Here is a 14,421-nt window from a genome sequence, read left to right on the forward strand (position 1 = left end):
AACCTTGTGCTCTGACAGGCGTCTGCTAGCTCAGTCACTGTTTGCTCCAGTCTGCTTACCTTGATTGACTGCCCCTACAGCTTTCTGTTCCTTCTGACCAAAGGAAGCACCTGCTTGCTACCACAGGCTTTCTCTCCTCTCTCTGCCAGCTGAGCCAGGAGCTCCTAGCTACAGGACTGTGTCTACAGGCCATCTGCATTTTCCTCCCTTCTCATCTCTCCGTTTGTTCCCAGTTGCCCACGTTTAGGTGTTTCAGTGTGCTGGTCTCTCAGACATGTGTCTGTATTGAGCAGGGATTTCTTTGTTGCATTATAGTTGGTTAACTTATTGAAATTTTAGGGGGAGAGGAAAAGGTGCACTCTCATGCCACCATTCCTCTGAAATCTCTCCAAAAAGGATGACATCTGGTTTTATGATGACAAAGGATTTTCTTAGATTTCCGGATATTGTTCCTAATAACCCCTGTAACCTATGTCCAAGACCCAGTTTGGACATAGACTTCCGTGCCTTCTTTTCTTTTCACTCTGGCTCTCTTTTCCTTCCTGACTGGTTCTTCACTGATTTCAGCAGGTGCTGCTGCCAGCTGGGCTTGTTGTATGGTTGCCTGTATGGAATCTTGTTCCTCAAGCTCTGGTACTGATTCATCATTGTCAGTTTCTGTTCCAGACCCTGTCTGAACCTGGTGCTGTGGCAACTCTTGTTCTGTAGGAGGGACAGTTTCTGTGGCTTCACGGGGGCATTACGTGTAGGGAACTTGGAATCAAGATGGTGGCCTTCAAATATCTGTGGTTGGTTGAATCTGTAGATGCAGAATCAGCAGATATGAAGGGCTGGCTGTATATAGTATGTAGTTTTTTTGCATGGATAATTTGTATTGCTTGTATATGCATGTGAAAACACCTGAAGGCTAGGTTTACTTAAATTATAAGTTAATTAATAATTCCTATGTAAGCTGTTTCATATTTTTTGATGTATGAGTGGTGTTAAAAATTTATTAAAACATTGGTTATGTAACTACTAAAGTGGGAATGAGACTTAGGTGTGTGCTTTTTCTTTTCCATAGTTTTCACTTTTGAATTGTATAATATGTTATTAAAAATAATTAAATCAGGCCCTAGCTGGTTTGGCTCGGTGGATAGAGCATCAGCCCTGTGGACTGAAGGGTCCCGGGTTCGATTCCAGTCAAGGGCACATGCCTGGGTTGCAGTCTCAATCCCCAGTAGGGGGCGTGCAGGAGGCAGCTGATCAATGATTCTCTCTCATCATTGATGTTTCTATCTCCCTCTCCCTTCCTCTCTGAAATCAATAAAAATGTATTAAAAAATAATAATAAATTAAAATGCTTGTGCCCTTTCAAAAATAGCTTTAAAGTAATAATAATAATTAAATCAGGTTTTGAAAATCTTAACCCTTATGAAAATTAAAATAATTTATTATAAAATATATATTCAAAAGTGTAATAGAAATATGTATGCAGTTTATTCAATATTCATTTTATTGTTGGGGAACATTTGGGTTCTTTCACTTGTCTCTTATGGACAATGTAGCTATGAATATTTTTATATCTTCAGGTGCAAAAATATAAAAGTTTCTGTCAGATTTATACCCAGAGTAAAACTGTCAAATCTTAGCATATTTAGCCTTAGTGGATAATACCAAGAACTTTTCCAAAGTTCCAAGTTGTACTTGTTTATGCACATGTCCTCCAGCAGTGATGGAGAGGGAACTGATTGTTCCACAGCTCCTTACCAACACTCACTAAATATCTTAATTCATTTTCTGAGCTACTTAGTTATTTTATAGATAATTATTCATTATTTCCCATTAATAACATGTAATGCTTCATGAAATAATAAAAGATTGTTCTTTTTTGATTTTTCAGATATCTTTTTCATCTTCTAACGCTATGGATCAGGAGATGAAAAGTCTTCGAGAGAAACTTAATAAACTTAGACAACAGAATGCCTGTTTGGTCTCACAGAATCATTCTTTAATGACTAAGATAGAATCTGTCCACTTTGAATTAACACAGTCAAGAGCAAAAGTATGTTTCTTAAAATGGTGACTATGCTAACAGAAAATCATTATAATTACATGAAGATTTATATTTGGAAAAATATTCTTGTATTGCTTTAATGTGTTATGAATAATTTTTATTATAATATAGTATCAATATATATGGAACCAATTTTATATGAATTGAGTATCTGAAAATGATTCAGAGAAACTTGTATAATCTGTGCATTTAGATAAGTCAGAGCTTCTTTAAATCTTTTTTTAAGTTTTATTTTAGAGGACATTTATTAAGCTGGGAAAAATGAAACAAAGGGCCTAGGCTAACGGAAGGACTACATAGTGAAATAAGCTAGGTTGGGCTGCTTTGGCTCACTAAGAAGTCAGAGAAAAGGGGGCCGTGGAGACAGGTTTAGGGGGTTTGCCTGGGACAAACTGCTGCTGCCCATTTCTACCCTGGTTGCAAGCCTCTTAGGGGTCCCTTAGAGTTTAGGAGATGCATGCCTGTGGGGGAAGAAGAGGGGTAGGGGAAAGGCTTGGCTGTGCTCCTGAGAGGGAGAGCAAGCTTAAAATCTTAAGATTACAAATTTGTGTGTTTTTATTTCTTTAAGGAAATATAGCTTATTTATCTTCTTGTTTATTTTTTTATTTCTTTATTGATTTCAGAGGGGAAGGGAGAGGGAGAGAGAGATAGAAACAACAACGATAAGAGAGAATCATTGATCAGCTGCCTCCTGCATGGCCCCCCTGGGGATTGAGCCCACAACCTGGGCCTGTGCCCTTGGCCGGAATTGAACCTGGGACCCTTCACTCTGCAGGCGGGCGCTCTGTCCACTGAGCCAAACCGGCTAGGGCTCTTCTTACTTGTTAAAGTAATACCTTCTCTTTTGTTGTTGTTAGTGCTTACCTGAGGATATTTTTTTCCATTGATTTTTTTAGAGAGTGGAAGTGAGGAAGGGAAGGGAGGAGAGAGAGAGAGACAGAGAGAGACAGAGAGACACATCGATGTGAGAGAGACACATTGATTGGTTGCCTCTGGCACATACCTGTACTGGGGCTGGGATCAACCTGAAACCCAGGTACATGCCCTTGACTGGGAATCAAACCCACGATCTGGGCTAACACTCTAACCACTTAGTGACACTAGCCAGGGCAATACATTCTCTTTGTTGAAAACTTTTATTTTTAAAGAAAACTTTAAAAATGGAAAAAAAGAATGAGAAAGATCACTGAGTTCCACCATCTAGAACTACTTTGTTTGTTTGTTTTAGGTCTCCATGCTTGAATCTGCTCAACAACAGGCAGCCAATGTGCCAATCTTAGAAGAACAGATTATAAATTTGGAAGCAGAAGTTTCAGCCCAAGATAAAGTTTTGAGGTAAGTATACTATTTATAGCTTTAAAATTTTTATTCTGCCCTAGCGGGTTTGGCTCAGTGGATAGAGTGTTGGCTCACAGACTGAAGGGTCTCGGGTTTGATTGCGATCAAGGGCACATACCTCCGTTGCAGGCTCCATCCCGGCCGTAGTTGGGGCGAGTGCAGGAAGCAACCAATCAATGTGTCTCTGTAACATCAATGCTTCTCTGTCTCTCCCTTTCCCTTCCACTTTCTCTAAAAATTAATGGAAAAATATCCTCGCGTAAGGATTAACAACAACAAAAAATTTTTATTTCCTACTTCTGCTTTTTTATATATCATGTTAAATCTTGTCATCTGCCCGGAAAAATCTGTGCTGGACTATGGACTATGTTAGAATGTGTTGAATCTGTGTTAAGTACATCATAGCTCCTCTTGGCTTCAGGATTCATGCAGTAATGGGGACTAAAAAAAAAAAAGACTAGATCTAGGCTGAGATACTTATTTATATGCTTTTATTAAATATTAACTTGTTCATTTCTTGCCTTACATAGCTGTGTATATAATTTGATGGAAGTATTCTTTTATTCCTTGCTAAAACTCCTAAATGTTAAATGATAAATATGCCTTTTCTCTATCTCTTCATTGGAGTTCAAGAAAGAAAATATATGGAATCAGGCAATTTATAATTTTTTCTCTTCTGCTTTGAAATAAGAAATATATACATACTAAATAGCACATTATTTTAGTGATTCTTAAAGTGTAGTTCTGGAACCAGCAGTATTAGCATTATTTGGGAACTTGTTAGAAATACAAATATCAGGTCCTATCGCATACTTACTGAATCACAAACTGTGAGAGGTGGGACCTAGCAATCTTATGTTTAGTTGTTGTTGTTTTTAAATGTATTTTATTGATTTTTTTACAGAGAGTTAGAAACATCGATGAGAGAGAAACATCGATCAGCTGCCTCCTGCACACCTCCTACTGGGGAATTACCCGTAACCAAGGTACATGCCCTTGACTGGAATCAAACCTGGGACCCTTGTTGACAGGCCGACGCTCTATCCACTGAGCCAAACCTGTTAGGGCTGTTGTTGTTTTTTAATATGAGGATAAGTCATCTTTATTTGTGTATTTATTAATCCTCACCCGAGGACATGCTGCTTTTATTGATTTTAGAGAGAGAGGAATGGAGAGGGAGAGATATAGAGAGAGAAACATCGATGGGTTGCCTCCCACACGTGCCCCAACCAGGGACTGAACTCTCAACTTAGGTATGTTCCCTGATAGGGAATTAAACCTGAAACCTTTTTGGTGTATGGGACAATGCTCCAACCAACTGAACCACGCAACCAGGGCACAGTTTTATGTTGTAACATGTCCTATAGATGATTCAGATGTACGCTAAAGTTGTCTTTCATGACCATTAGAAATTTTAAAATTTCTTTGTAACTCATATATTATGTTTAGTCCTAGGTATTGTATATTTTTGGTTGTGAATTTGTTCTTGTTTTGTTTACTGATAGTATATGGGAAAGCTACTGCTTTTATTTTGTAACTAGTGGCCTGGCACTGATTCATGCACATTGAAAGGAAATTAATTAGAAGAAATATTTTAATATTACTATTTGCCATTTCTCTATAATAGAGGTGTCAGAGATGAAAGAAAATTAGTAAAATGTATATGAAAATAATATATAAATTGATTAATAAACAATAACATGATATAATAACAAAGACATGATATAAAAACAATAAAAACATGATATAAAAACAGCAAAAACATGATATAAAAACAATAAAAACATGATATAAAAACAACATTGATAAAAACAATGACTAATATAGTGATTAAACTTATTCTAATATCTCCCTGTATACCACATTAAGAGTAAAAACACTTTCAGAGTGCTTGACTAATTTCCCTTGTGATGAAGTATTTACAACTTTAACTTTAATGTCATGTGCTCTTCGAACTCGAGAGAAAGCAACAAATAACTGACCATGTCTGAAAACGAGTTCAGGTAGGAATATGCCTACTGTGTCTAGAGTTTGTCCTTGTGATTTATTAATAGTCATCGCAAATGCTGGCATCATGGGAAACTGTCTTTGAATTAATTTAAATGGGAGGCCAGTATCAGACTGGGACAAATCAATTCTTAGAATCAGAACAACTGAGAGCTTTCTATGTATCGCACATGTGTGAGTCAATGTTTATTCTTAAATTGCCAGTGGTCGTCATATGTACTGGCTGGTAGGAGGGACATACAGTCAGTCAATTAACCTTTTATATATATAGACTAGAGGCTCGGTGCACAAAATTCATGCACTGGGGGGAAGGGGGTCCCTCAGCCCAGTCTGCACCCTCTCCAATCTGGGACCTGTCGGGGGATGTCTGACTGCTGGTTAGAGATTGGGCCTAAACGGGCAGTTGGACATCCCTCTCACAATCCAGGACTGCTGGCTTCCAACCGCTTGCCTGCCTGCTTGCCTGATTGCCCCTAACCGCTTCTGCCTGCCAGCCTGATCACCCCCTAACCACTCCCCTGCCAGCCTGATCGATGCCTAACTGCTCCCCTGCCGGCGTGATTGCCCCCAACTGCCCTCCCCTGTCAGCCCGATTGTCCCCAAATGCCCTCCCCTGCCGGCCCGGTCACCCCCACCTGCCCTCCCCTGCAGGCCTGGTCCCTCCCAACTGCCCTCCCCTGCCAGCCTGGTCACCCCTAACTGTCCTCCCCTGCCAGCCTGATCACCCCTAACTGCCCTCCCTTGCAGGCCTGGTCCCCCCTCAACTGCCCTCTCTCCCCTGCAGGCCTGGTCGCTCCCAACCACCCTCTCCTGCAGGCCCGGTCCCCCTCAACTGCCCTCCCCTGCTGGCCTGGTCACTCCTAACTGCCCTCCCCTGCTGGCCTGATCGCCCACAACTGCCCTCCCCTGCCGGCCATCTTGTGGTGGCCGTCTTGTGACCACATGGGGGTGGCCATCTTGTGCGAGGGTGTGATGGTCAATTTGCATATTACCTATTTATTATATAGGATAGATTGGAGTGTTTGTCATATTTTATTAAGTCTAATAATTTGCCATTTGATTCTCTTGGATTTTCTAGGTAGCTAATGATATTATCAGCAAAAAAAGAAAATTTTGTCTTTTCTTTTATGTATTTATACTTATTATATTTTCATATTTGCTTTTTTGCACCTGTCAGGAAAAAAATCATTGAATATAGCGGTGATAACAGTCATTCTTATCCAGTCTCTAAACTATATGATAATGCTTTTAGTATCTGACCGTGAAATAGGATATACTAGTAAACTGTATATATATAATTTGATGGAAGTATTCTTTTATTCCTTACTAAAACTCCTAGATGGCAAATGATAAATATGCCTTTTCTCTATCTCTAATGAAATATTCATTTCTCTTAATTCTCATTTAAACTAACAGAATTCCTAATGTTGAACTATTTTTGCATACTGGCATAATCTCTTTAATAACCTTTAAAAATAACCTTTATTTATAGAGAGGCAGAAGATAAATTAGAGCAGAGTCAGAAAATGGTGATTGAAAAGGAACAGAGTTTGCAGAAGTTCCAAGAGGAATGTATAAAGTTGAAGGTGGATTTACTTGAACAAACTAAACAAGGAAAGAGGTATGTGTTTTTAAAGCAAGTAATTTCTTTTTTTGTAAGGGGGAAAAAAAATACCTATTTAAAATTCTAGCTAAGTTTTGAAGTGAAAATTTTTCAGAAATTTGTCAGTCGAATAACTTAAATTTTTTGGTCCATTTTTGTTTTCATTTTCCATTAAAATTTTCATCTGTGAATTTTATGCTATTAGCATTCTTGATTGGGATTAGTTCCTAAGGGCCTGATAATGATGATCAATGTAATGACATTTACTTATTTCTGAAATTAAGTTGCATGACTTATATAAAATTCATGAGAATGTGTCTTTGGGTCTTCCTTAAGGAATACGTGAGTACTATAAAAATATCTATTTTATTTAAACCATGTTTTAAAATAAAGTTTTGTAGGTAGCCTTGACCCGGGAACCATTAACTTTGAATGTCAATTAACTTTTAAACTAAAAATTTTAGTTTAAATCAATGAGATTTTACAATATAATAATGTAATTATGACAACTTTTACATAAAGTAAAATTATAATCTGTATTTTTATCTTTTACATTAAAATATATATATTTTTAAATATATTTTATTGGTTTTTTACAGAGAGGAAGGGAGAGAGATAGTTAGAAACATCGATGAGAGAGAAACATCGATCAGCTGCCTCCTGCACACCTCCCACTGGGGATATGCTCGCAACCCAGGTACATGCCCTTGACCGGAATTGAACCTGGGATCTCTCAGTCCGCAGGCCGGCGCTCTATCCACTGAGCCAAACCGGCTAGGGCACATTAAAATATTTTTAAAATTTGTACTACAGTGTAAATAACATTACAAAGAAAGTATATTTTGAAAATTTCTCATAAATAGATTAAATATTTGTTTACATTTTTATTTAAACCTCTCGAAACCTAGCAGCATTTGGGTAGTCTAGTTTCAGTTACAATATATATTTCGTAGTCAGTATTACTTAGTGGTAATGTTTAGGTTTTGGAGTTAAATAGCCAGATTTTACCTCTCAGTGGCTTTGTTACCTTCGGAAAATTTATCTGTCCTTCTTGAATCTAAGTTTGCTCATCTTAAATTGAGATGATGTTATCTTGATATAAGGATTAAATGAAAAAAGAAATGTTAGGTGCCTCTTAAATAATAAACACTAACAAATGTACCTATCGTGAGTGTAACCTGTATGGTTAAAGCCCGCCAGGCGTGGCTCAGTGGTTGAGTGTCGACCTATGAGCCAAGAGGTCACAATTCGATTCCAATCAGGGCACGTGCCCGGTTTGTGGGCTCAATCCCCTGGCTTGATCCCCAGTAGGGGGCGTGAAGGAGGCAGCCAATGAATGATTCTCATTATTGATGTTTCTATCTCTCTCTGTCTCTCCCTTCCTCTCTGAAATCAATAAAAATATATTTTAGCCCTAACTGGTTTGGCTCAGTGGATAGAGCGTCAGCCTGCGGACTCAAGGGTCCCAGGTTCGATTCCGGTCAAAGGCATGTACCTTGGTTGCGGGCATATCCTCAGTGGGGGGTGTGCAGGAGGCAGCTGATCGATGTTTCTCTTTCATCGATGTTTCTAACTCTCTGTTCCTCTCTGTAAAAAATCAATAAAATGTATTAAAAAAATATATATATATTTTTTGAAAAGTAATTAATAAACTGTATGGTTAAATATTCTGAAATTCAGACTTATTCAGATAAGCTTTTTGCATATGGTTATTATAGTGAGGTAATATTATGAAAACTAGCTTTCTAATATAGCTAAGAAAAAATACAAAGGAAGAGCAACTAGTTCTCTCTATAAAACTTAATATGATTCTTAGGGTCAGGTATTGACTTTGCTTTCACAAGGTGAATAAGTGGGGATGGCCACAGTTTGGACAGCATGTGCAAAGGCATCTATCTACTAGTCTATATATATAAAACCCTAATATGCAAATAGACCGAACAGCAAAACAACCGAACAACTGGTCACTATGATGTGCGCTGACCACCAGGGGGTGCGCGCGGAACATGGTGGGCATTAGCAGCAGGCAGCAGAGCACGGAACATGTTGGGCATCGGCCGCAGCGGGATGGTGGAGCAGGTGAGCGGGGGCGCCAGACCATGGTGGGGCGCTGGTCACTGTCATCGGGGCAAGCCTCTGGTGGTCACTGAAAATTCTTTGCTCCTGTGCGCCACAGTCCAGCCGGGTGCTCGCATCTGCTGCCGACGCCAGCCCCGCTTGCACCTGCTGCCGCCGCTGGAGCTGCCGCTCACACCCACTGCCAGAGCCTGGCGCCTGTCCCAATCACTCGGCACTGTCAGCAGGTGCGAGTGGCAGCTGCTGGCCCCAATCGCCCCTCAGGGCTTCTCCACCTCCTCCTGCTCCTGGGGGCGATTAGGGCCAACAGCCACCTCTCACACCCACTGCCACCAATGGCCCCACTAGCAGCCGCTGCCAGCGCCGGAGCCACCACTCGCACCCGCCCCACTCGCATCCACAGCTGGCGCCAGCACTGGAGCAGCCACTCGCACCTGCTGCTGGCACCTGGTGCTGGTCGCGATCACTTGGTGCTGTCAGTGGGTGCAAGCAGCGGCAGCCGGCCCCAGTTGCCGCTGAGGGCTTCTCCACCTCCCCCTGCTCCTGAGGGGCAATTGGGGCAGCAGCAGCTGCTCGCACCCACTGACGGTGCAGGCCTCACTTGCACCCGCTGCTGGCGCCGGCCCCAGTCACTCCACGTTGTCAGCACATGGGAGCGGTGGTGGTGGGAGTGGGGCTGCTGGCAGACAGAGGACCGGGGGCTATGGGGGGAGGGGCCGGGTGGGAGTGTGGAGGATGGGCCAAGACCTGCCCCTGTGCCCACTGCAGCCTCGTGGCCCACAATTCCTTTCAAGGTGCACGAATTTATGCACTGGGCCCCTAGTCTTATATAATAAAAGAGGGATATGCTAATTACCCCAGATATGCTAATTAGTCACAACCGGTCAGGTGCAGCGCAGGAGCAGCCCCCGGCAGAAGTGGCCACTGGTGGGGGCGCCAACCAGCCTTGAGGCTGCCCGGCCGGGGGTCGCGAGCAGGCAAGCCTCACCGCGTGGCCTGGGAGCGGCTCCCGGTGAAAGTGGCCACCAGCAGGGGTGCGCGTGGTGCTGCCCAGCCCAGAGGCTGCCCGAGCTGGGGGTTGCGAACAGGTACAGTGTGCCGCCTGGCCTAGGAACAGCCCTCGGCAGAAGTGGCCACTGGCAGGGGTGTGAGCAGCCACGCTGTGCCCGGCCCGGAGGCCGCCCGGCTGAAAGAGTCACTGGAGACTTTGGTTACATTCATAGTTAAAATCACTATGCTCTGGCCCTGACCGGTTTGGCTCAGTGGATAAAGCATCAGCCTGCAGACTGAAGGGTCCCAGGTTCGATTCTGGTCAAGGGCATGTACCTTGGTTGCGGGCACATCCCCAGTAGGGGGTGTGCAGGAGGCAGCTGATCAATGTTTCTCTCTCATCGATGTTTCTAACTCTCTAACCCTCTCCCTTCCTCTCTGTAAAAAATCAATAAAATATATTTAAAAAAAATTATGCTCTGTGACAGCTGACATCCTCAAATACTCAGGACCCTCAATCGTACAAATTAATAGGAAAAAATTGCATAATGCTTTGACCTAATTGTACACACTTGAGTATCATTTACAAATTATTCTACATCCTTCAGGTAAATTCAGCAGCTGACTAAGGAGAGCTGGCGCTGAGAAGCGTGCAGCCCCGGCTCTGCTATCTTGAATTTGTGGTTTCCAAGGAAACAGCCAGGAGGGATGATAAACCCTCTGCAAACGGCTCAGCCGGCACCTATCTAAGTGGCAGCAAGCAGAGGCTTGGTTTAAATCGAGCCTTCCCAACAGTGAATGATGCCAATCCTCCCTGGATCAGGCAGGTTCCTGTGGAGTGCAATCTCCACGCAATACAACAGGGGCCCCAGTTTCATCCCTGGCGATCTCAGGCGTGTTAGCTCGGGGCAGCGGGGAAGGAAGGGAAAAGGCATCACACGAGGTAGCTCTGGTGAGCAAGCAGAAGGAAACCATGTCTGGCAGACACTCCCCTGCCACCCCCTTCAACGTGTAAGAAGAATCAAATAAACCAATACAAACACCCCTCCCCCACCCCAGAGAGATCCGGGACTGAGGGGTGTCCCGCCCAGGAATTGCGTACCTGCTTCCCACCCACTTTATCTAAATGGACAGGTTAGGGCAGTGGTCAGCAAACTCATTAGTCAACAGAGCCAAATATCAACAGTACAACGATTGAAATTTCTTTTGAGAGCCAAATTTTTTAAACTTAAACTTCTAACACCACTTCTTCAAAATAGACTCGCCCAGGCCGTGGTATTTTGTGGAAGAGTCACACTCAAGGGGCCAAAGAGCTGCATATGGCTCGCGAGCCACAGTTTGCCGACCACTGGGTTAGGGGATTAAGGAGAGGAGGAGGAGCCTCGCAGAAAGGGGATTCCCTGGAACCACACCCCTGCCCTTCCTCCAGACCTGACCTCTCGGAGTGCTGGGCCTGACCCCGCCCCCAGCAGATTTGCATATTCCAGACCCTCGGGTACATCCAGGCACTGGGCATTCCCACGTCTTCGCTGCCTCCCAGCCACTGACCCTCACTGTCTCCTTCCCCAGAAACACTCTGTCCTCCCCAACTTTGAGTCTTCATAGCCTAAATGCATGGTGGGTTTAGTTGCTTCTCCACGAATTTTATTTGATAAGAACCCAGCAAAGTCGCTTAGCAGCTGAGCTGCTCAGACTTCATCAGGGACAGTGAATGATACACCTTACTTGGCTTTGATAGCAAAGCAATCTTATTCTTTTATTTTTTTAAATAGATTTTTATTGATTTTAGAGAGGAAGGGAGAGGGAGAGAGATAGAAACATCAATGATGAGGGAGAATCATTGATTGGCTGCCTCTTGCTCGTGCCCTACTGGGGATCGAGCCCGCAACCCAGGCATGTGCTCTTGACCAGAATCGAGGCTGAAGCTCTAGCCACTGAGCCAAACCAGCTAGGACAAGCAATCCTATTCTTAAAGACTTGATTTTTGTTGTAAACAAGTGGATTTGAATCATATCAAACCAATATGCATTTTTTAATGAAATGTCTCTTCATTTCTACTAATGCAATTCTACCTTAAAGCTTATGTTGTATAATCTATACTAATAAAAGGGTAATATGCTATTAGACTGGACGTCTTCCAGACATCCATTATGATGTCCGTCTGCACAAAGCCACGTTGGTGGGGACCGAGGCAGTGGCAGTTAGGGGCAACCAGGCAAACAGGGGAGGGCAGTTAGGGGCAATCAGGCCGGCAGGCAGGTGAGAAGTTAGGAGCCAGCAGTCCCGGATTGTGAGAGGGATGTCCGGCAGTCAAAACATCTCCCGAAAGGTCCCGGATTGGAGAGGGTACAGGCTGGGCTGAGGGACACCGCTTTCTCGTGCATGAATTTCGTGCACCAGGTCTTTAGTCCTATCTAATAAAAGGGTAAAATGAAATTAACTGTCACTCTGCCACGAAGATGGCGGCACCCATATCGGCTGGGGCGCTAGACACTGGCGGCTTTGCCCCGGTGATGACCTCCAGTGTCTCGTGCGCCCCAGCCCGCGGAAGGATGGAGGGTGGGCGGACGGGCCTCTGGCCAGAGGCCGGCTGGGGCATGGGATGCTGGCATCCTTGCAGGCTAGGCTGAGGGTCCCTCCCCACCCCCGTGCATGAATTTCCTGTACCAGGCCTCTATCCTCCTATCTAATAAAAGAGTAATATGCAAATTGACCATCACTCTAACACACAAGATGGCTGCCCCCATGTGATCAAAGATGGCTGCCCCCATGTGGACACAAGATGGTCAGCAGGGTAGGGCAGTTAGGGGTGACCAGGCCTGCAGGGGAGGGCAGTTAGGAATGACCAGGCTGGCAGGGGAGCAGTTAGGCATCAATCAGGCTGGCAGGGGAGTGGTTAGGGGGTGATCAGGCTGGCAGGCAGAAGCGGTTAGGGGCAATCAGGAAGGCAGGCAGGTGAGCAATTGGGAACCAGCAGTCCTGGATTGTGAGAGGGATCCCAGATTGGAGAGGGTGCAGGCTGGGCTGAGGGACACACCCCTTCATCCACAAATTTCGTGCACCGGGCCTCTGGTATGTATGTATGTATGTATGTATGTATGTATGTATGTATGTATGTGTGTGTGTGTGTGTATATGTAAATATATATAAATATATAAACATATAAATATATAAATATAAATATATATATATCTCTATATCTGTATATATCTATATATATCTATATATGTATATATAGATATATATAGATATATTTAAGGCTAATACGCAAAGTGTCCTCTCAGGAGTTTAACCGGGAGAATGGGAGTTTGATCGCTCACTGTGATGTGTGCTGACCCCCAGGGGGCGGCACAGAACATGGTGGGTGACCAGTGGCGGCAGCGGGGCACTGAGGGAGTGAGGGAAGGAGGAGGCGGGGAGGCGGGGGAACTGTGCCGTGTCAGTGCATGGGCAGTGAGGGAAGGAGGAGATGGGGAGGTGGGGAGGCAGCGAACCTGATTGGCCAGGCCTGGTGTGGCTACATGGTTAGAGCATCAGCCCCCACACAGAACGGTCTTGGGTTCGATTCCCAGTCAAGGGCACGTACCTAGGTTGGAGGTTTGATCCTCAGCCCTGGTTGGAGCGCATGTGGGAAACAACCAATCTCTGTGTGTCTCTAACATTGATGTTCTCTCTCTCTCTCTCTCTCTCTCTCTCTCTCTCTCTCTCTCTCTCTCTCTCTCTCTTCCTCCCTCCCTCCCTCTCTCTTTCTCTCTCTCCCTCCCTCCCTCCCTCCCCCTCTCTTCCTCCCTCCCCCTCCCTTCCTCCCTCCCTTCCTTCCACTTTCTCTAAATATTCTCCTGTGAAAATTTTAAAAAAAGATTTAATAAAGTTGAACGTTCACCTATATAGTACCTTCAATTTTGAAATAACTTTTGGAAAAAATCTAGCAATTTTGCTCCTAGTTATTTATCTTAAAGAAATTCTCACACATATTGCCAAGAAGCTATGCATTGTGATGCTCACTGCAATGTTGTTTGTATTAGCTGAGAAAAAGCCTCAATGTCTATCAACTGTGAAATGGGTAAATAAATTACAGTATTTTTATACATGGAATATTATGTAATAGATTTTTTTAAATGAATTGTAGTCATATAGGTGAATATAGATAGGTCTTGAATGATATTGAACAAAAGCAATTTGCAGTAGGATACAGGCGGTGTGATGCCATTTGTATAAAGTATAAAAACATGAAAAAAGACTGATATTTTATCAAATGTAAGATTACACAGATTTTAAGGTATACCATTTTTTAATAATCACTAAGAAAAAATATCACCATGAAATTGAGATACCATCAATTGTAAAATAC

The 14,421-nt window shown here is 43.4% G+C and overlaps 1 protein-coding gene across 12 annotated transcripts in view; it reads left to right on the top strand.

The window, feature by feature from the left end:
- CCDC18 (coiled-coil domain containing 18) overlaps positions 1 to 14,421 on the top strand; it is a 125,278-nt gene that overhangs the window by 14,466 nt on the left and 96,391 nt on the right. For 11 of the 12 annotated variants that reach the window (XM_080658144.1, XM_080658133.1, XM_080658142.1 and 8 more), the window contains 3 exons: positions 1,883 to 2,044; positions 3,285 to 3,391; positions 6,894 to 7,022. In XM_080658144.1, the coding sequence (XP_080514270.1) occupies positions 1,883 to 2,044; positions 3,285 to 3,391; positions 6,894 to 7,022 (398 nt within the window). Of the gene's footprint in view, positions 1 to 1,882; positions 2,045 to 3,284; positions 3,392 to 4,305; positions 4,381 to 6,893; positions 7,023 to 14,421 lie in introns of those variants that run through there. The other variant, XM_080658135.1, reaches the window with a different exon arrangement.

The sequence above is a fragment of the Plecotus auritus genome, assembly GCF_963455305.1.
Source record: "Plecotus auritus genome assembly, chromosome: 2".
Lineage (NCBI taxonomy): Eukaryota > Metazoa > Chordata > Mammalia > Chiroptera > Vespertilionidae > Plecotus > Plecotus auritus.